Genomic DNA, 21330 nt, shown 5'->3' with positions numbered 1-21330 from the left:
TGAAGTGTAGAACACAATGTGATCCGTAAATATTTACCCTTATAATTTTTCTTCTCTAGTTTTTGTACAACAAAACTCCTCGGAACACACTCAATAGTCAAATATTGAACTTTCCACGCCATACTTTCAGGCACAAAAAGAAATTTATAAGAGCATACAAGTACCATCACACCATCACATGACTGACAAAAAATTCAGTTCCAGGGCCCACAAGCCAGGGCAATTTTCCCAAAATATACAGAAATTAACACTAGTTTAGGCCAGTGCACCAAAATTTACAAAAAAGAGTTTCTAAATTCACATATGCAACTTCATGTCCAGTCATGAGTTCAGATCCACTTAGTTAATTTTCTGGCTACCAACTTTTATAGGAATCTCTTAAGATGAGTGCCTATGCCAAAAGCCGCCTAACCCGTTGCCCATATCAGAGCCACTAGTAGTTTGATGAAATGATCCCCAATTTGAGTCCCTAGAGACAGATGGTGAAGGGTATGACCGCTCTCTTTCCCATACATGAAAATGATTCGGCGATGGATTCTCTGCTTCATGTACAGTATGGCCAGGTGAACTCGGAGGAAGGATGTAGAAGCCACCATTTTGATCATGTTGTGGGGGTGCTGGCACCGCTGCTGGCAAGCTCCTTGGACTATCAAATCTCCTTAGACCAGGGACTACAGTTGTTGGCAAGCCTGGTGAATTGCTGGATGACTGGCGATGATGGAAGGCATGGATCCTTTCACGGGTCAGAGCACCACTTCCTGGACGACGAGGAAAAACTGAGGAGACAAATGAGTTACCAGCTCTAGGACCAGACCTGCAGAAAGTAGGTGGTAGTTCTGATAAGTATTCTAGGTCAACAAGTATTAATGAACCTGGAGAACACTTTTTCTGTCAAATTATTGTAATTAATGAAACGAGAATTTTGTTCCTAAATTTGTGCAACTGAAGAAAAAAAACATGCACCATGTGCAGCTCGGTAATCCTCTGTGGTTAATAAGTGAAGTGTCACATATGATTCTCTCTATTTATAGAAGTGACACTTTCAAAAGTATAACAGTGCATCTGTTATAAATAATCCGTATTGATATAAGAAATCAAATAATTTAATCAAATTGGTGACTGAAGGAGAATAAAATGTGAGGATTAAAAAATGGGAGAAATGAAGAAACGAGCAATGTTTCCTAAAGACAGCTGAGGTAAAATGATTTAAAAAAAAAAAAACAGAAGGCATTCAAGCACCTCATAGCTTACAGCTTACCCATGATCAAAGACAAGTGGATGGAGGAAAGATCTTGGAATTGGTGCAGCATCAGATTCACCATGAGAAGATCTCAGTGTTGCATGTGGAGTAGAAGTTGGTTCAGCAACATTCATTTGGCCAGTGGATATGGAGAAAGGCGGGGGCTGACGGCCCCAACTGGTATACTGTAGATTAACAGCAGGAAAAGCATGGGGAGTAAAAATCTCATTTTGCCCCGACAGGACATTCCAGTGAGGATTTATGTGTCGATCATCAACATTATTGCTAGATCTGGAGGTGGTCAGTGGAGCTGGTCCTACATACGCAACATACGAATGAGCCATAGATGATGAGAATATGGCATTGTGTCCCCGTAGGTCATGATCTACAAGGATAAGATGTTTCACTGTAGTGTTACATAGGGTGGCTCAAACATTCTTATTAAGAAAACAATATAACAAAAGGTAGCTTACATGTGGTTGATGGAGGTTCCACTTCCCTGAAAGAAATAAAGGATTAACATGTCAGAGACTGCATCAACTGATGTTGTTAAGAAATGAAAGTCACATGGTTTTGGCAAAATTTTGTATTTGTTTACTGTAATATTTTTAGTAGGTCTCTCTTTGGTTGACTGCTGGTCAACTCAATTTAAACAAATTTGCTCTGTTTCTTATGTAAAAAAAAGTTTTTGGCAACACTAGTTGATGAAGATTCAAGAAACAAGTAAAGGCATCAAGTTTTCTTCTTGAAAACAATCTCCAATAAATATTAGAAAACCTTATTCTGTAAGAAGCAAGATAAGTTGCTTAATACAAAAAGAGTGGTACAAAATAAGATAATAGACAAAATCAATACCAATTGAGAACCATCCCAAAGACAAGCTGCAATGTTTTAAAGAAACTACTTAATCCACATTCCATAATTAAAACTGCTTCCATACTGCAGCTCAATTGTTTTCATTATACTAGTGTATTCATCAAAGTTGATAATGATCTTGAAAATAACAGAGTATACAACTCAACAACTGTAGCAATAAAAAATCACGATATAAAAGAAAAGCTATATGGAGGTCTTGCTTACTCAAATGATGAACCAAGTTGTGCAAATTCACCAAAAGGGCACCAGTGAACTCTAAACGGCTGCAAATCAAAATTACAGATTATCTGAGACCTTCACATATATCATTCTGTTTGCATTTTTCAAAGTCATTATTAGTGCTTGTTAGTAAATGACATATAGAAATGCACGAACATAACTAAAGGAAAAATATAAGACAAGAGGATAGGAGTTATGACAAATATAGAAAATCTAATGACTTAGATCTGCTGCACATATGACAGTGAAAAGAAACACTTCAGAGTTGAGATCAGCCTGTACTGAATGCAAAAGCAGAATAATTCATGTCTTAAACAGAGAACATAAAACTAGTGGAGACGAACAAGGAATTCTCTGAATTGTGGTTACCATTTCAGAATAACTTAGATCATAGAAATCCTCATCAGGAATCCAGTCCTCCATACTAAGTTCAGGGAGTGAACGTGTAGAACCATTTGCATACAGCCATTGACCTTTCTCAATCCTCCGGCAGTTTGGGCATTGCATTGCTCCCTTCATGTTAAATGCTGAACCAATACAATCTGCATAACAGAGGATAGTATACAGCAACAAATGGGCATCACTGATGGTAATAAAAGGGAAATACTAGTTAGACACATATGCACCATAAGGCATATAGATGCATCATTTGAGGAAAAACTGCAACATCATGGTGCAATCTAAACAATTTAGCACTTTCCTGAACATTGGTCGGTACATTATATGTAAAACCGAAATTGAAAAGTTAAACATTTCCTTAAACTAAAGGAAAGCGTGTCTGCAAGCTGCATCAGAATACACCTTAAGTAAAATTTTATGAATGAAATGCAGTGTCACCAATTGTCTTGACAGTGTCACAAGGATCTTTTTCCAACTATAATATCGTCTCTACTTCTCTAGACCAACTGCATTTTTGACTTTTGGCCTTCAATTCTATCTCAACTACTCACGTGGACCAATTTAATTCTAATCTATTTCCGATTTCCCAACAGTCTATCCATCTCACCACACTCATTACAACTAGGATCCTTCCTCACCGGAGATTATGCCAAAACATTTTATATGTGTAACACTTAAAAAACCCTGATTCTGTTTCCATAAGCTAAAAAAAGGTTTCTTTGAGGCATAAGCTTGTACATTAAACGAGGATAAAATTGTACACCAGAATAGTAAACCAATGATCAACCGATTGCGAATCATCCAAAGTATCAAGAGCACAGAAACAGTAGTCACACAAATACTTTCACATTCCTAACACAAAACAGTTTTCCATATTTACCATCAATTCATACCATTTGCAGACATGACCAGACCATTTGGAAAAAAGTATGACATCTCACAATAACATAATAAGCAACTTCAGAAGATCCCAATTTTACTCAAATTAATGCTCACCGATTGATATAACCAAATGTACATAAATAGAACTATTTGATTAAGATTTCATTTCCACCAAATTATACCAGTAGTGAACTAAAACTTCATTAGATGGGCAATTAGAAATGTAAATCTAAGTTTTAAGATACATTCAACCATCCGAATAGTTACAAAAAAAATACCCAAAGGTTTCCAAAATTAAGAAGCGAAATAATATAAACAAGTTCATGACTTACCCAAATGAAATTCATGTCCACATTGAAGTTTAGCTCTGGATCTGATACCGTTCTCAGATACCAAATCGAGACAAATCGAGCAAGCAAGCCCAGAAGAAGGCTCAATATCATCGTCATCATGGCCGTCCTTTTGATGAGGACCGTGATCAGTGGCTTTTGAGCCCACCATTGTTCTCATCCACCAATCAAAACCCGGAAATTACAATCTAGAGACAACAAATATGAAAAAGATTTTCTCTTTTCCTTGCTTTCTCTATCTCCGTCTTTGGGCGAAAGCAAAATCTATCTATCTTTTGTCTCTCCGACCTGTCAGATTACGTGGTTACATTTTTCGGACTGTCTGAAAATTAAATAAAATAATGAGATATGATCATCATCTCAATATTTTAGTTACATGCGTCGCGTTTTAGTGGATTATCTTTGTTGTATGCAATAATTTTTTAGTTCATTTTAGGAAACATTTATTATCTATTGACCCACCGATATTGTTAAATTGCATTATAAATTTTCTTGTAATTACGGAAAACCCCTGCTTCAATCTGTTATTTTCGGTTAATGCCCAAAAAAATTTCCCCCACGGCTTTTTTAAGGGATTTGGTAATTATGTAATTTTTAAAATAATTAAAATTAACTATGCTATAGAAAACCAACAAAGTGTTGGTTCCACTGTCAATGGAGTCTCCTTAAGTGGTTTGATTGTGTTTGCTTCCTAGTTCGAGTCGCTGAGAAGTCGCTTTTGTTGGGAGAACATGTGCTTCTCGGTTCGAGCGGGGACTTCTAGTCTGGGTTGTGGTACGGGCTTAAAGGTGCCTCCCACAGTTGGGGCCCTCCCCAGGATATCTCGTGGTCAAAACCAAAAAAAAAAAAAAACTATGCTAAAGAAATAACAATCAGTTAAATATTGAGAGATTGTCAATTTTTCTCCTACGGTAATCAACATATATTATTTTTCTCCCTACTGTTTTTATAATGGCCAAAAACCCCATGATAACATAAGTTTACAATATTATCCTTATTTTTAACTACTCTTTTATTTATGTTTATTATAAATTAAATAAATCACATGAATAAAAACTAAATAAAAAATCAAGCATTAAAAATAAGAAATATATGTTTTGATATGAGAAAAAATTAACAATAAAATTTTTTCTTGTACTTATTTATTTTGCGAAAATTTTCTTATAATAAATATATAAGAAAGTTATTATAAAATGATAAAAAAATTATTATAAGAAAATTTGAATGACAAATAAAAATTTATTATAAGATAAATAATAAAATATTTTGCCTATAATTTTTACATTTAATTTTAAAATATTACAAAATATTTATTATAAGAAAATGTTCACAAAATAAATAATTACAAGAAAAAAATTTATTATTAATTTTTTTGCTCATATCAAAACATATATTTCTTGTTTTTAATACTTAATTTTTTTATTTAGTTTCTATTCGTGTAATTTATTTAATTTATAATAAATGTAAATAAAAGAGTAATTAAAAATAAGGGTAATATTGTAAACTTATAATGTCAGGAGGGTTTTTGGTCATTATAAAAATAATAGGGGGTAAATGATATATGTTAATTACTGTAGGGGGAAAAGTGGCAATCCCCTGTTAAATATTTAGTAAAATTTATTTTTAAAAGTACTGCGAATTTTAAAAATAGTTGTATATAGAATTGAAAATATGGGTCATGATTCATTTATTCGATTAATTCTATACGAATTAAATAAGTTTGGATTTAAAAATATTGATTAGCTTAATCAAATGGTGAATTTAATTCAATTTGCTAATTAAACAAATTGAATTTAGGTTTGATAATATTGATTATTCGTTTAGGATTCATTTAATAAATAAGTTATAAACGAATTAAATACGGTCCACTCATTTGAAATTTGTTTAATTAAATTACTTAGTTATCCTTAAATTTATATAAAAAAATAAAGTTAAAGGCTAATATAATAATTATCGATGTTAATGAGACGAAATATGTAAGTGCAAAGACGTGCCCGGCCTTAGTCTCTTCTCTCCGGCTCTCAACCCTCTCAGAGTCTCGTCTCTTGGCGTTATGAAAATGTATTAATCGACATCGTTTTGATTTTACGCATTCAGACACTCAATTCGGACACATTTTTCAGGCATACTAATTTTTTTTCACAAATTTTATGTAATAAATAGTGCATTGGCAATGAAGTTTAGTTCTTTTTGTAAAATTACCAACACGTTGGAAGTTAAAAGAAACAGGACGATACTAATATTTTGAGTATCGCAGGAACCCATCATATTGAGAAAGAAATTAATTGGGAAACTAAAAGCAACAAAAATTTGACCCGACGATGAGTTGAAAGCTGATCGCAGGAACCCTCAAACTTCATCAGAATCTTATATTTACAGAAAAATGAATCAAGATTTTGAAAGCAGCATCATGTTCTTGAATTCTTCAAAATCAAGAACCCCATACAGCTTAACCTAAATAAATCAAGAACACTAATATTTTGAGTTCAATGGAGTTTCCATTAGCTTAAACATTAGGGACTTACCCTTCCTTCAAAAGCCGTCAATTTTTGTATCATCATGTACTCCAAAATGTATATAATATTTTTAAGATATGAAAGTCTTATAAATGCATCAAAGTAATTACATATAAGCTTGATTAAGAACCTTCCTTATAAACACACACATGCATGCCCATGAAGAAGTTTGAAAGAAACAGGACGATACCAAATGAGGTGTGACTAATAGTCTTACATCATCTTTTTCAGCAGTTCGATGATAGGATCTCTCTGCTTCCATAAGTAGCGATCGATCCCTTCAATTTTTTTTTCCGGTTTAATATTTTTCCGGATTTTTCTGTATTTTCAAATTCCGACCAAGAAACTATTATGTGTGTGCGTGTAAAGAGAGAGAGAAAGTCTTTCTTAAGTGAGAGCATGCTTACTTTAATAAAGCGAGGATATCGTTAAAATACGAAAACACATATTTTATTACATTAAAAATTATTTTTTTATTATTGTATTGAAATATATATTTTTCTACTTTTTACTGTTATCCTAATTTTAAGAAAGTGTTCCTAAAATGATAAAGAGTCTTTCTTAAGATTTAAGTTATTGCTTGCCTTAAATAAATAAAATAATAATAACGATAATGAGAAAAGAACCTTAAAATTTACAACTTAATTTTTTTTTCTCACTTCTGGCAATGATTTTCAGTTGAGCCCCCAATAAATTACACTCAGTCCCAAGCCCAATTATTTATAATTAAAAGTAGATTGTTTTTCCTTTTTTTTTTTAATAACCCACAAAAATACACCTTTAACAATAATTTTTAACCAAGTACTTCTACTCTTTCATCTTCAACCTCCCCTTTAATTCTAACATGAAAAACTGAAAATCCATAACTCTTGGTACTGCACAACCAAGTGAGTCGTGATGAACTCGTGGTCTCCAAATTTTAGAAACCTCCATGCATACGTCTCCTCTATCGACATAGCCAAAACACAAGTTAAATATACGCCGGTTCGTTTTCAGTTTTTGTTCTTTTTCTGGTATTTCTTATTAATTTGCGTGTAAGACTTTCTTTCTTTTTTTTAAACATCTTCTATTGACCTAAGTGAAAATTTATTTGTTTGTACCAATGCAATTATTATTGTAATAATTTTACCTTTGAATAATGAATTCAGATGTTTGATTCTCAACAAAATATCATGAATAAATAATGTGAATAATTGAGACTAGAGGGCTATTGTAATTTTGTGTGTGTATGTGTATGTTAAATCTTTTGAACTTACATGTTTGTTATTTCGAAAATTGTTTTTTTATTTTTTTTTATTTTTGTATATTAAACCATCTGGTATTCGAAAATTGAATAATGAAGATTACATTGGATCCCGATTAATCTAGATTTAAGCCGAGTATGACTATTAGGGTGACAAAACTCTACCAACAAGTATTTTAACACAACTGCATTTTAAAACCTCGAACCGATGACTTTCCATAAGATAAAACAGCCCCATGCCAGTTGATTTATACGCTTGTTGGTTTGTTTATTTTTATTTAAAAGCATCCCTTGTCAACCAAGCAGCCTCAGCCCCTGTTTCTATTTTTATTTTAATGTTTGGATTTTTTTTTTTTTTTTCTGGTTGGTGAAGAAAACTTTGTGCATCATCCGTTCAGTCAACAAATTATAAGTACAATTTCCGAATTGAATTCAGACTGTAAAATCATTAACTGACAAAGTTAATATTGCCAAATGGTCAGGAGCAACATTAATAAATAACAAGGTGAAAATCAAGATATGGGTATTAACTAAATTCTGAAAAATAAAATAACATATTGGCTGAATTCGGATTTTCCCGATCCCGCGATGTTTCCACATTTTTAATCATTATTATTATCACTTAAAAAACATTAAAATGCAGTTCTTACAATCTTTAATCCTTCGGCCATCGAGTGAAGAAAAGCTGTAAAAATATTCCACCACACGAACAAAACATTAAATTTGAAGCAGACAATGTGTAGTGGCTCTTCCACTCACAAATTTGAATGAATTTAGAACCATCCACACTACTTAAATTGGATTTGTTGGAGAATACTATTTTACAATCAAACGGACATACCCAACACCGAATCATTTCGTGGATCGCCCAACCAATTATATAATTTTATTTTTACATATTTTTTTCTCTTGAAAGAAAAACCACGCACGCCTTCAATGTTAATTAATTAATTCCCTATTCCTTGTGCTTCAGAAAATTATCAATTCCAAAGCCAAGCAATATGATAATGATTATTTTTTACTTTATACTTTAAGCGATGTCTATTTAATTCTAAATTTTTTTGCTTTTGGTGGATTTTGGTCCTTGTTTGTTGAATCAAAATATTAAAAATCTAACACTTACAACTGTTTTAATTTTATATTTACTCTTTAGTCTTTATCATTATTATCACCTGTTTGAATTAAAATTACTCCACTTTTGATAAAGGTAAGTGATTCGGGTAACATATCACAAATTGTTGGACTTTGTAGTTAACCTCAAAATGAAAAGAGGGGTATTTTTGTATTTAAAAAAAATGAGGGGTAGTATTCTATGTTAATGCCCTCGTATCCATCGACTGTTCTATTGCTTCGCTGTGACGCACTTCACCCAAAAAAAAAAAAAGAAAAAGAAAAAAGGGGGACGCGAGTTAATTGGGTAAAAGCTCATTTAGTCCTTATATTTTAAGATTAGTGTTCGTTTAGTCCTTATATTTTTAAAAATATCTCGAAACATCCCTACCGTTGAAGTATTGATACCCATATCGTTACTTTTTATTTCTTTTGACTTACTTTTACAATATTATCCTTTTATAATAATTTTTTTATTTGGACATTAATAAAAAGAAAATAATTAAATTACTAATTTAACCCTAAAAATTTATATTAATTTTTAATTGTCAAAAATTAAATTATTACTTTTTATTTCTTTTGGTTTACTTTTACAATATTACCCTTTTATAATTATTTTTTTGTTAGGACATTAATAAAAAATTAAATTACCAATTTAACCCTAAAAAATAAAAAATATATATATTAATTTTTAATTGTCAAAAATTGTATGCAAACTACCAAGTGTACAAATGGTGCTTGCAAAAAAATTAATATAATTTTTTTTTATTTTCTAGGGTGAAATTGATAATTTAATTATTTTTTTTATTAATATCTAAATAAAAAAATTATTATAAAAGGGTAATATTGTAAAAGTAAGTCAAAAGAAATAAAAAGTAAACGTTAGGGGTATCAATACTTTAACGGTAGGGATATTTTGAAGCATTTTAAAAAATATAAGAACTAAACAGATACTAATCTTAAAATATAGGGACTAAATGAGCTTTTATCCCGAGTCCATTCACCCACCCGCATCATTCACAGTGTGTCATGAAGAATTGCTTTCCAGTTTCCACGTGGCGATATTTTAGACACTGTTGTTCTCTTCGTAGTTTGTATCCTCAACTTATCGTATCGCGAAATGAAAATAATGAAAATGATTCGGAGCCAAAACTCCAAAGCTGAAACGCACGGCATCATTTGTTATAATTATATTATGGCTAATGCTAAGTTAGGGGAATCCTTATATTATTGAATTTGGACCAGCAGAACGAATGGGTTCACCAATTTTAACTCCCCCTCGATGTGGAGTTTATTTTTAATAAGGATTTTTTTTAATACGTTAGAATTAAGCAAAAATAATAATTTTCTTGAAATATATATTTATTTTTATATTATAACTAAGCAAAAAATAATTTTATTGAAAAAGTAAATTATTCGACCTTCACGTATTTATGGGTAGAATTTATTTATTATACCAAAACGGGTGCAATTTTTTTATATCACAAGATCGAAGTTAAGATTTTTCACAAAGTTATGGAACATTATTTATTTATTAGAACTAATTTAGTTAGTTTTCTAATGTGTGTACCAGCACAACTATAAAAGCTGTGATCGATTCTTCATCAAGTAAAAGTGTAAAACCGCGTATATTAGCATTAAAAAGTCGGATGTGTAGTTGGAAGAAAACACGTTAGCATTACAGCAACATGAAGAAGGAGATAAGACCAATTGAAATTTGAAAAAGCAAGCAGGCTTCCGATTTCGTAAGATTTTGCCATCCCATCCATTCCGCTAGTCATAATTTTATCATAAAGTTTTGCATTGAGCATCTAATCATTCATACGGCATTTTAGCTAATTGATTGAGTCATGATATTGGTTTTTCTTTCAATTTTGTCCACCCATAGTGGCATCCTGCTGTTCCTTACCGTATTATTACTACTACTATTGATTATTTAAAGATTTACTCTTTTTCTTTTTCTTTGAAAAGATAGGATTTACTATGTACATATAAAAATCTACCTACCGAACAGTGGCGAAGCGCCTCAGAGAGTGCTGGGTTTCTCCGTAGTCCGTCCTAACATTGCGCTCGTAAAAATATTTTTTTTTAATCATTTTTTTAAAAATTTATATAAGAACTTTTCGTATTAATTAATTATGTCATTTCTTTAACAATCTTCAAATTTTTATTCGAGTTGATCATTTGAGGAGCTGATGTGCGTGTTGTTAAAATAATCTCAAATAATGATTAGTACTAATATTTTGAGAATAAGGTACTTATGTAATTACCGATATTCAAAGTACTTATATAATCTTTACTTATAATAACTTATTGTGAATAATGTAAAAAATGGTAATTAGTAGCAAACTCAACGCGAATATATAATAGTATAGGGGAAAGCTAAGCCAACAAAAGCAAGAAAGAGGGGACCCGCGAGTGTCTTTAATGGATATGGTTGGAAAATACAACTTTGCAACAAATATTTCACATGATCTCGGTTTCTATACCTTTTTATTGATTTCACCAAATATCTTAATTTTGTGAGCCTCAAATTCAACATCTTACGTTACACAAGCCGTGATGAAGTAACAAACGCTCACCGTTCAAAGAAATGATGACTCACACTTGGTGTTGATGGATGCTTATCCATTGAAGAATCTTTGGAAAAAAAAAAAGTGGTCGTTTGTATATTTCTCCACTCTTTTCCAAAACGACGTACAAATAGCGGCCATGGATCCATGATGCAACCATCATTATTAGGGCACAAATTTTGCAGTAACAAGTTCATTATTTAGCATTTGAATAGAAGTACGTAACACCATTTTTATGATTTTAATTTAGGGAGATACACTGGAGAGAAGATGTTAGCTCCACAACTTAAAAAGAAGAGAACAGGCCGGCGATTGTTGAATAAACAATAAATAATGAAATAATGAATAAAACCTGCCGTTTTGAGAAAGTAAACAACAATTTTACATTTGTCAATTATGGGACCGGGTTAAGGAGAAAGGCGTCAGGAGAGGAGGTAGACAAATTTGGTAACAAGCATGTAACTCTTGAGTTTCTTGTCAGCTCAGTGATCATCGACGGGGTCTGTTTTAAGTTATCGAGAAATATCCGAGAAATTGACTTTTCTTTTTCTTTTCTTTTTTTCTCCGTGTCAATTTGTCCTTTAAATACGTCTCAACTAGCTCGGGCCGTTATTATTTTTATTTCACATGAAACAGAGAGACAGAGCCATTGAGATAGATAGACCCTATAGTTAGCAGCATAATCATGATTCATTAGTTTTTGATAAACACTAAGACATCATTTTCTTGCGTTTGATTTTATTTTTCATTATAGTTTTACAGTTTCATTGTATGAGAATCGAGAAATGAAGTTCTGCAAGAAGTACCAAGAGTACATGCAAGGCCAAGAGAGAAAATTACCTGGGGTTGGTTTCAAGAAGCTTAAGAAGATTTTGAAGATGTGCAGGAAGGAATTTCAGTCCCAGAAAGAGATTAACAAGGGAGTTGTTGACACTCAAACCTGCCCTCACCAATGCCCTGGTATCCTCCATTAAAGTTGGTTCATTTTTCATTAGATTCTTAATGTTTTCTTTCTATTTGATTTTACTGGATTTTTTTTAAAAAAAATTAAATTCAAGAAAATTTTTAACAATTAAGTGATTTTATGATTTTGAGAATATTTGTCTCAACAAGCCTTGAATTTCTTGTACTTTTTTTTTTTTTTTTTTGGGTTTTAATTGACTCTGTTGTGCATTCTGCTTAATGTGCAGTTTGCGATGGAACCTTCTTCCCCTCGCTTCTTAATGAAATGTCAGCTATCGTGGGTTGCTTTAACGAGCGCGCACAGAAACTGCTTGAGCTCCATCTGGCTTCCGGGTTTTCAAAGTGCTTAATTTGGTTTAAAGGCAAATTGCACGGCACCCACGGTGCCTTAATTCAAGAAGGCAAGGACTTGGTTACCTATGCGCTAATCAATGCCATTGCAATCCGAAAAATACTTAAGAAATATGATAAGGTATGTTTCCGTTTCATGTTCGTGCCACTTTGTCAGGTACAAACAATTAGTAAAACGTATGTTCTGTTTTTCATTGTGATATTTATTAATCTTTTGTTTTTGGTATGTGGTGCAGGTTCATTATTCAAAGCAAGGGCAGGCCTTCAAGTCACAAGCACAGAGTATGCACGTTGAAATCTTACAGTCTCCATGGCTGTGTGAGCTCATGGCTTTCCATATCAATTTGAGGGACACAAAAGTCAACACAAGGAAGGCCCCTGCGTTCTTTGAAGGGTGCTATCTTAAATTTAATGACGACAAGCCATCGCTCTCTTGTGAGCTCTTTGATTCCGTCAAGCTTGATATTGACTTGACCTGTTCTATATGCTTGGTAAGTCAATCCTTCATTTTGTTTCTCTAACTATTAAATTATGCTTAATTTTCACTAAAAAAATCACAAGAAAATTGTGTGGCACTCAAACTCAACTAAGCAAAATAGCAAAAATCAAAATCATACTACAAGCCTGCAATGTCTGAGCATATAGTGAGTTCTTGAAGCCTGGCTAATATGTGCTGTCACTTGTCCTGTTATGGTTTGAGGTCTAAATCTTTGAATGCTATATAATTTTAATGCCCCTAAAAGCTAAGGTTTCATTATCTAACTTTGAGCTTTGTTCTTTTTACGTACAACCTCGCATTTAGGTTCAGCTTCATGATGGAAACTATTAACTATACCATGTGCTGTAGTGTGGCCGTCACCAAATTTGTGTGCTTTTCTTGTAACAGGACACTGTTTTTGATCCAGTTTCCCTGACATGTGGTCATATATTCTGCTACATGTGTGCTTGCTCTGCTGCATCAGTGACCATTGTTGATGGACTAAAGGCAGCAGAACCTAAAGAAAAATGCCCCCTGTGCAGAGAGGTAACGTTTTATATCACTGCAGTCAGTAATCTTTTTCACTCAATTTCTTGATTTTTGAATAAATGAGTTTGCAGCCAGTAATCATTTCGTGGTCTCGTCTCATAAATTGAGGACATGGAGCGACCATCTGTAATTAGACTGATGACACAAATGTAATATAGCTATATTATAAATTGAGGATTCATTTGAAATTTTTTCAGGAGCATAACATGAGATATAACCTATCAAATTTCAACAAACCAATGCTTCGCCAGAAAAATATAAAATTATGATGCATGTATGGAATAGCTCCTTGGTCATCAAATTAAGTGATCAACTCTCTGTTTGCTAATCTATAGTGTAATTTGATTTCAGGCAGGAGTATACGAAGGTGCCGTACACTTGGATGAGCTTAATCTTCTATTAAGTCGAAGGTTTGTACTCTTTTAAAATTGCTACCATCCATCATGCATTCACCTTAGTTCAGATAAGTTAAGCTCAATGCATGTCACTACTCCTATGTTCTTTTGTTTCTTAAGATCTTATTGCATAAGGGGAGCTGAGCTGAATAATTGAATTAATTGATGTGCGATGCTGGTGTTTTATAATGAATGCACCCACAACAAGTTTCTTAATTTATTTTTCTTTGACCATGCTCATTTTTGAACAGCTGCCAGGAGTACTGGGAGGAGCGGCTTAAGATGGAAAGAGTAGCGAGGGTTCGGCAAGCAAAGGAGCATTGGGAGTCCCAGTGTCGAGCATTCATGGGCGTCTAGTTATTTATTTATGCAATAATTTTCTCTTTTCTAGTTGCTGTTTAGGTAAAAGTTAACATGGAAATCTTTGGTTTCAGTTTTTGTTTATGTTGGTCGTCATTGGGCATACAAATTCTGTACATATATAAAATATTATACATGCACAATTGCTTCGGCGTATGCGTAATTAGGATGGTATTGTTTGAATATATATCTGTGACAATTAACATACATGATTAAAAAATTTGCTGTTTGAATACCCAGAATATTTATTGTGTCAACGAACAAATTAATAACATGAAAACCTTAAATTGAATTGAAGAATCAATTTAGAAGATCACATATGCATGCATGCAAAATCTGTATTGACTGAACGTGGGTGATCAGCTGGCGACTTAGACGATGCGAGATTGAGTATCCACTGGAACATCAAAGGGGAGCAAGGCAGCACAATTGGATTTGGTCCATCAACTTTGTCTTTAGCCTCGAACTGATTCAACAATGCTCGAAACATTACAGACGACAAACATTCGATGGGAACCACAAACTTTTGTCGTGCTTCTCCAATGTACATCACCCTGAATCCTTTAGGCACTTTCCTCCTCTTTAACTTCAGTTTTGTCACGAGGGAGATGAGCCTTTCTCGAATTTTTAGCTTAGACATTATTGATCTGGTGAGCAAAGGGAGAAAAATCAGATTAAACCAGTAATTCACTCAATACGGGTCAATAGTACTATTTAATTAAATTAGGTTTTCCATTTGCTTGTAGGTCAAGTACATAGTTTAATTAATTGTCCAATTTTTGCTACGAATTAGATCATAAATAAGCAAACATTAATTAAGTTGTCAAAACCTCATTGGATATTAAGTATTCCATGCAAGCGTGAGCCGTGCCGTAATGTAATATATATGCAAATTAAATATATCTCCTGATCGAGTTAGGAAGTTTCTAAAAACGAAAACCCAATAACTATGGGAATTCTGATTGCTTGGGGACATTAGTCACATCAACACAATTTTACCTCTTATGTATAAATACAACTCCTCGAGAGCGATAGCTTCTTCTTTTTAGTTGCCTAGCTACTACTGGAGTCATTTTGCTGCTCGTTCATTCTTGCTTAACCCACAAAACCTCCCTTTTAATTAAAATTAATTTAATCATGTTCTCGACAAGAAGTGTTCGCAGAAACATTACTGCAGTCATGAAGAGGTTGAGTAACCCCAAGTCCAAGGCATGCTGTGGAATGCTTGCAATTGTTGAACGTTCCGAGATAATAGCTCCGACTCCGAGTGGCCACATACCCATGTACGTCGGTGAGGGGCGCAAGAGATACGATGTTCCGGTGGAGTACCTTAAATTCCACAAGCTTAGAGAATTATTGATGCAATCACAAGAAGATGGCTTTCTCGACTTCAAGATTGACGGTCCCATCACGCTTCCATGCACAACTGACACATTTGATCAGTTTTTGAACCAAGCCAAGACGAGAAGCATCAAGTCCGAACAATGATTCTCTTCCTCAGATATCTGCGCTGAAGAAGGCTCCAAGGCGTCCCTTCTGTCTCGCCGCAAGCTTTGCAATCTTAATTTTGTAATTTTTCAAAAAAATTCTCCAGGTCTAAAGCTGAGACCTGCTGCATCCACGTTATTGTTTTTGTTTAATTCATTCCATGTCCAAGCAATAAAACAACAACAACAATGAATTATTCTTAAATGTTCTTGATTGGCGAAATTCTCTCTCCCTGATTGATTTCTTGCACGACTTAGAATCAACAGTTTCCGACGCCCATTAATGGGAATAGCCAAACCAATGTCCCAGAAATTATCTTATTGTTTGATGTTGATTGTCATATTGTTTGATGTTTCTTACTCTTTGTCATTAACACATTCTTACCGCTCAGGATAACGTATGTATGTGAAAAATCAAAATAAAAATTCTCATTATCCAAGTAAATGGCATCACGGAGATGACTAGAACTATTTCGTTGGTCCGCCGCTTCCACAACTGCCATATTTCAGACCTCAGATTTTAGTGTTACATCAGAAAACACCAAGGCATACATTGTATTTGATGAATGAAGCTACTTTTCAGGGCAGGGGCAGGGCTTCTCACCTAAAATTTTCTATCCATTTAAATTTAGAATATACATCTTGGAAGCAACCCTAACATGTTCACCCACATACCAACGATGTCACACATGCAACGATGACAATTATTACTTTACTTCAAATAGTATCAGACTCTTCTAACTATAAAAAATCTAATCATTTTTTAGGATTAAATTTGCAGCAATAAAATAGAAAATCTAAGTCCATTGAAAACAGGAAGATATTTGTTTACATTCATTGTAAACAAACAATGGTGATGAAGGAGGTTCACATTTTACTTCTTTGATATCCCAAAAATTCCAAGCAAATCTGAGCTGTTCTCAACTAGAAAATATCAAAGGATTTTTATCCTTACATATGTCATATCTTTTGCATAATTTCTCCAAAGTGGCAACAGAATGCTGCATTGCATTTAGTTTTGTATCCCTGAACATTGCCTGCAACGAAAGGGAAGGAAGTTAAGGTAGGCAGACTGTACCAAGAACTGTAATTATAACTCCATAAACATAAATAAGAAGTTGAAATATACCTGATAGCCATCTCCATATGTCTCAACCAGTCGACCGATATAGACTCGCTGAATTGTGGTTAAAGGCTGCAATGATGCTGTCTTCCCATCTTTCCGCTTCTTTCCTAACGCAGATTTCACATCTATTTTTAACAAAAGAAACAGCATTGAAGTCGGGCACAGAAGAACCTTGGAAGTCCAATTTCATATAACTCTGAATGATAAGAAGGTTCCAATAATTTACAATGCCGACAGAAACTCAATAACTGAACAGAAGAACTCAATCTCATGCTGACAAAAACAAGGCAATAAATATATTCACTTCGACATATTTGCATAAGCAACCAAACTTGATTTACCATAGACCAAAAACACAGCTTCAATAACTGACCAGAACAACTGGTGCGCTCAGCATCTTCTAAAATACCCAGTTGGAATTGCTACAAATCTTAGAATGCCATTTAATTAGGACTTAGCAAATATCAAGTAAATTACGATCATATTTATCAAGCAAGCAAACAAGTCAAACATACCAGCAACAACGTTGCATTTCCAATTAAACTAAACTTGTAAAATTTAAAAAAGAAATTAATTCATCATCATATCAAAATAGTGAACACCTAATACCAAACACTAAGACGAGCAATCTTGAGTCATTTGAGCAGCTAACAGAGAAGGATATGCAAGATTTTCAATAACTAGGGAATTAAACATTTATTGGTGTAAAAACACAATAACTCAACAGCAACACAAAGGTTTAATTGATTACAACCGCAGACAGAATAAAGGTAATTAAATCTAAGATTGAAATTTCATTTGAGAGAGAGGGGAAAACTGACCGTCTTCTTCGAGATCGCTACCAGAATCAATGGGCTCAAATTCGTTAGCGGGTTCATCGGAGGGCTGAGTCACCTGGAGGGACTCGCTTTCGACGATGTGAGAAGTGCGAGATCGCACGCCGAGCAAGTTGGGGTTGGAGACGAGACCGAACGACTTGTAGTTCTGAATGACGCTGGCCTTACCGTCCCACTGGGGAAGTTCGTCAACGAGCGAGCGAAGCTTTGGAGGGAGAGAGAAGGCTGGCTTGAACAAGTGTGGGTTCTTCTTTGGGAGGCCCACTCGAACCTTTGTCCTCGATCTCTTGTACTTCCTTCTTGACCTTCCCATCGCTCGCTGTCTCTCGCTGGCGTTTAGGATTTTGTTTAGGGTTTTGTGGGGGGGACGGTTACGGTTCCAAGCGACTGCTATGTGAATGTGGATGAATAAATGAATAATCACCGAATATGAATCACTGATATCTAAATGGCAAGTACATGACTCGATATTTGGATGAGGCGTTTCTATTAGGCAATCACTGAATTACAGTATATTGCAATCCCATGTACTGAATGGGAATTTATTTATTTTATCTTAAATAAGTTATATTATTCTGAATATATTTATTTTATTTTATAAATAAAATAAATTATTAAAATGATCTCTATTAATTATTGTCATTATTTATTATAATAATTGTGATTGTGATTATTATTATTATTGAAAATAATTATTTATTTTTATTAATAATAATAAAATTAATAAATTTTAATAAGAATAATATTAGTAATATTAGTAATATTGACATCGATGACAATGATGATGATATTATTATTATTAAATAATAAAGACCTATTTGTAAATATTACAAACCTTCTACACAGACCAAAATACAAAAAACAACAAAACTTAATTGAGGGCAATTTAGAAATTATAAAAATTTAATTGGAGTAAAATGGAGAGTTTAAGGAATGAAAACTTAATTCCAAACTCCCATTCTTTGATTTCAAAAACATGTGGGTCCATATATTTTATTCATATCTCCCTTCTACTTTAATAAGTAAGCACCATCAATCATTTTCATTGTGAGATTTAATTTTATAATCTTATAAGTAAACGCACTATAAATACTAAGAATATATCAGAATTTGAAGCGAAGTTACCAAATACCCTTTTATTTAATACAAATTAATATTTTCAAATTGTGTTATGGACCTCTACACTTATACACTTGTCTATTAGAGAAGTATGCCATTTTTATATAATTACATTTTATTTAATTTTTTTTTTATTGTGGTATCAATGAATGACCGAAGAGAGTAGATGTGAAATTCTATACTTTTAAAATTCAAAACTTCTAGTTCTACATTTATTAACGTTTTCAAACCTCTCGACTCGTGACTTGTCTAGAGGTATTGAAAGTTGAGAAGTTTAGATTATAAACTAGAACAAATATTATAAGTTTCTAACACTAAGTTCATTTATCAGCAAGGAACACAATAAATCCCATAAAAGAAATTATATGTATATTGCCTGTACATTTAAATATACTTCATCGTATTTTATAAGAAAAAAATTACTAAATAAAAAAAAAAAGCCAACACTAATAAATTCAACTCTTCTATCTATATAGTTGTAAGTAAACAAAATAAAACTTAAACTAAAAAAAAAAAAAGAAACTAATCTTATGACAAATATTAAAGAAAAATGCAGTTTGTTAGAAGTGGATGTGATTTTTAAATTGTTTTGGGATAATGTTTGTTGAAGAAGTATTGAATTTGATGTAAGTTCAATAGAGAGCCACTGAAATTTTTATGGAAAGAGAATTTGTTCTTTATAAAGATGAGAGGGGTATCTTAGATAAAATACCACTAAACTGTCATTTAAATTACATTTGAAAAACATGGTCATATTTATGCAAAATGAAAATTGTTTCGTCATATCTAAATAAAAACCTATGGATGTGATGGCATAAAACGGCGGGAGAGAGGTACGTCTTGGGAGATAATCAAATGGTGGGTGCATGTAGATGTGTGTATCAACAGCATTAATATGATAATAAATTAATGGGTAAATGTTTGTTTACTCCTTATATTTTGACCTAAATTATCATTTAATCTCTCTATTTTAAAAATATCTCAATAAATTACTGCTATTAGATTATATTACATTCATACTCTTACTTTTTATGTACTTTTATAGTAAATTGCAACAATATTCTTAGGGATATTAATTAATTTATCTAAAAAAAGTTAATTAACAAATTAAACTTAAAAGTGAATTAAAAAATGTCTTTTTTATTATTTTACTTTTAAAATTAATTTAGTAAATTATTTTTTTATAAATAATTATTAGTAAGATTATAATTACAAGAGTATTAAACATTGCTATAAGTTAACTAGTTTATTTTAAATAATTAGCAAATCATTGCAAGGGTATGAAAAGTACTAGTTTATTCATACTGATAACTATTGATTAATTTGCTAACAAATAACTATGGGTTAATTTGTTAATTAACTTTTTCTATAAATTAATTAATTAATGTCTCCAAAATTGTAGTAAAGGTATTATAGTAAAATATAAGAAAAAACAAGGGTAGAAGCATTACACGTTTAGTAACAAAAGTGTTTTAAGATATTTTTTAAAATATAAAGACTAATAAGTACTTGACCTAAAGATATAGGGATTATTCAAACATTTACTCTAAATCAATTAATGATTGTATTTTTCTTAAACTCTTTCACCAATTTCCTACTTCTCACATTAGAATTGCTATGGTTTAATTAATTACTAGTTATTGTAGTAACTTTTTTTACATTAGTCCAAAATGTGTATTCTGAGTGATTTTAGAATACTTTTATAGTAATACACCTACTTAATGTATGTATGACATGTATATTTTGTTCTAAAAAACTATCATTTAATTGGTACTCAAAATCATCATATAATTAATAGTTATACTTAATTCACGCACATATGTCATACATACATTTAGTGGATGTAGTACCATAAAGGTATTCTAAAATCTCAGGTATATATATATATATATATATATATAATGAAAGTTGTGCTATGAGTTTGAAGTAGTAATTGTTATATGTCTTTTTGTTTAGGGAAATTTATAAAAATAGCCATAAAATTTTTGCGTTTTTCAACTTTAACCCCTCAAAGTTTTTTCTATCATAACCACCAAAACACCATACTTTTGGACTAGATTACCCTCATCACTTTCATCAAATTTACAAAGGCATGCCACTTTTTCAATTCCAGCACAACTAAATACGGTTCTTCTTCAATAACTTAACAAACATTTATCACTCTCTATAGGTAAGTGGGACAGGTGCCTGTCTCACTAAATTTCATATATATTGCGAAAGCCATAACTTGAGCTACATATGTCCGTTTTAGGCGTATA

The 21330-nt window shown here is 32.5% G+C and overlaps 4 protein-coding genes across 4 annotated transcripts; 1 reads left to right on the top strand and 3 right to left on the bottom strand.

The window, feature by feature from the left end:
• Nucleotides 1–94: 94 nt before the first annotated feature.
• Nucleotides 95–4380, bottom strand: LOC102624227 (E3 ubiquitin-protein ligase RFI2). Its single transcript, XM_006479880.3, has 6 exons — nucleotides 3949–4380; nucleotides 2705–2877; nucleotides 2321–2379; nucleotides 1714–1739; nucleotides 1259–1625; nucleotides 95–814 (listed from the first exon to the last, which is right to left on the bottom strand). Exons 1-6 carry the CDS (start codon nucleotides 4124–4126, stop codon nucleotides 379–381), a joined length of 1239 nt encoding a protein of 412 aa, XP_006479943.1. The 5' UTR covers nucleotides 4127–4380; the 3' UTR covers nucleotides 95–378.
• A 7230-nt stretch (nucleotides 4381–11610) lies between these two features.
• On the top strand, nucleotides 11611–14689 carry LOC102623942 (probable E3 ubiquitin-protein ligase BAH1-like 1). Its single transcript, XM_052438720.1, has 6 exons — nucleotides 11611–12368; nucleotides 12599–12843; nucleotides 12959–13213; nucleotides 13609–13746; nucleotides 14101–14159; nucleotides 14396–14689. Exons 1-6 carry the CDS (start codon nucleotides 12194–12196, stop codon nucleotides 14499–14501), a joined length of 978 nt encoding a protein of 325 aa, XP_052294680.1. The 5' UTR covers nucleotides 11611–12193; the 3' UTR covers nucleotides 14502–14689.
• Nucleotides 14690–14747: 58 nt separating this feature from the next.
• On the bottom strand, nucleotides 14748–15696 carry LOC127901423 (uncharacterized). Its single transcript, XM_052438721.1, has 2 exons — nucleotides 15504–15696; nucleotides 14748–15151 (listed from the first exon to the last, which is right to left on the bottom strand). Exons 1-2 carry the CDS (start codon nucleotides 15575–15577, stop codon nucleotides 14818–14820), a joined length of 408 nt encoding a protein of 135 aa, XP_052294681.1. The 5' UTR covers nucleotides 15578–15696; the 3' UTR covers nucleotides 14748–14817.
• A 1079-nt stretch (nucleotides 15697–16775) lies between these two features.
• On the bottom strand, nucleotides 16776–18421 carry LOC102623648 (nucleolar protein 16). The gene is made up of 3 exons (XM_006479878.3): nucleotides 17939–18421; nucleotides 17121–17242; nucleotides 16776–17028 (listed from the first exon to the last, which is right to left on the bottom strand). Exons 1-3 carry the CDS (start codon nucleotides 18264–18266, stop codon nucleotides 16912–16914), a joined length of 567 nt encoding a protein of 188 aa, XP_006479941.1. The 5' UTR covers nucleotides 18267–18421; the 3' UTR covers nucleotides 16776–16911.
• Nucleotides 18422–21330: the final 2909 nt, after the last annotated feature.

This window comes from Citrus sinensis, chromosome 3 (assembly GCF_022201045.2).
Source record: "Citrus sinensis cultivar Valencia sweet orange chromosome 3, DVS_A1.0, whole genome shotgun sequence".
Taxonomy (NCBI): domain Eukaryota; kingdom Viridiplantae; phylum Streptophyta; class Magnoliopsida; order Sapindales; family Rutaceae; genus Citrus; species Citrus sinensis.
This window is presented reverse-complemented; position numbering and strand designations above follow the sequence as displayed.

Excerpts from the sequence above, each read along its gene's own strand:
- LOC102624227 (XM_006479880.3), bottom strand. The coding sequence starts at position 4,126 with ATGAGAACAATGGTGGGCTCAAAAGCCACTGATCACGGTCCTCATCAA. Across the intron at positions 2,878-3,948 it reads TGGACATGAATTTCATTTGG|ATTGTATTGGTTCAGCATTT; the intron begins GTAAGTCATGAA and ends TCTGTTATGCAG. Across the intron at positions 2,380-2,704 it reads ATCTAAGTTATTCTGAAATG|CCGTTTAGAGTTCACTGGTG; the intron begins GTAACCACAATT and ends TTTGATTTGCAG.
- LOC102623648 (XM_006479878.3), bottom strand. The coding sequence starts at position 18,266 with ATGGGAAGGTCAAGAAGGAAGTACAAGAGATCGAGGACAAAGGTTCGA. Across the intron at positions 17,243-17,938 it reads TAGCGATCTCGAAGAAGACG|ATGTGAAATCTGCGTTAGGA; the intron begins GTCAGTTTTCCC and ends TGTTAAAAATAG. Across the intron at positions 17,029-17,120 it reads CATATGGAGATGGCTATCAG|GCAATGTTCAGGGATACAAA; the intron begins GTATATTTCAAC and ends CTTTCGTTGCAG.
- LOC102623942 (XM_052438720.1), top strand. The coding sequence starts at position 12,194 with ATGAAGTTCTGCAAGAAGTACCAAGAGTACATGCAAGGCCAAGAGAGA. Across the intron at positions 12,369-12,598 it reads CTGCCCTCACCAATGCCCTG|TTTGCGATGGAACCTTCTTC; the intron begins GTATCCTCCATT and ends CTTAATGTGCAG. Across the intron at positions 13,214-13,608 it reads TGACCTGTTCTATATGCTTG|GACACTGTTTTTGATCCAGT; the intron begins GTAAGTCAATCC and ends TTCTTGTAACAG.
- LOC127901423 (XM_052438721.1), bottom strand. The coding sequence starts at position 15,577 with ATGACTCCAGTAGTAGCTAGGCAACTAAAAAGAAGAAGCTATCGCTCT. Across the intron at positions 15,152-15,503 it reads GTTGTATTTATACATAAGAG|ATCAATAATGTCTAAGCTAA; the intron begins GTAAAATTGTGT and ends TTTGCTCACCAG.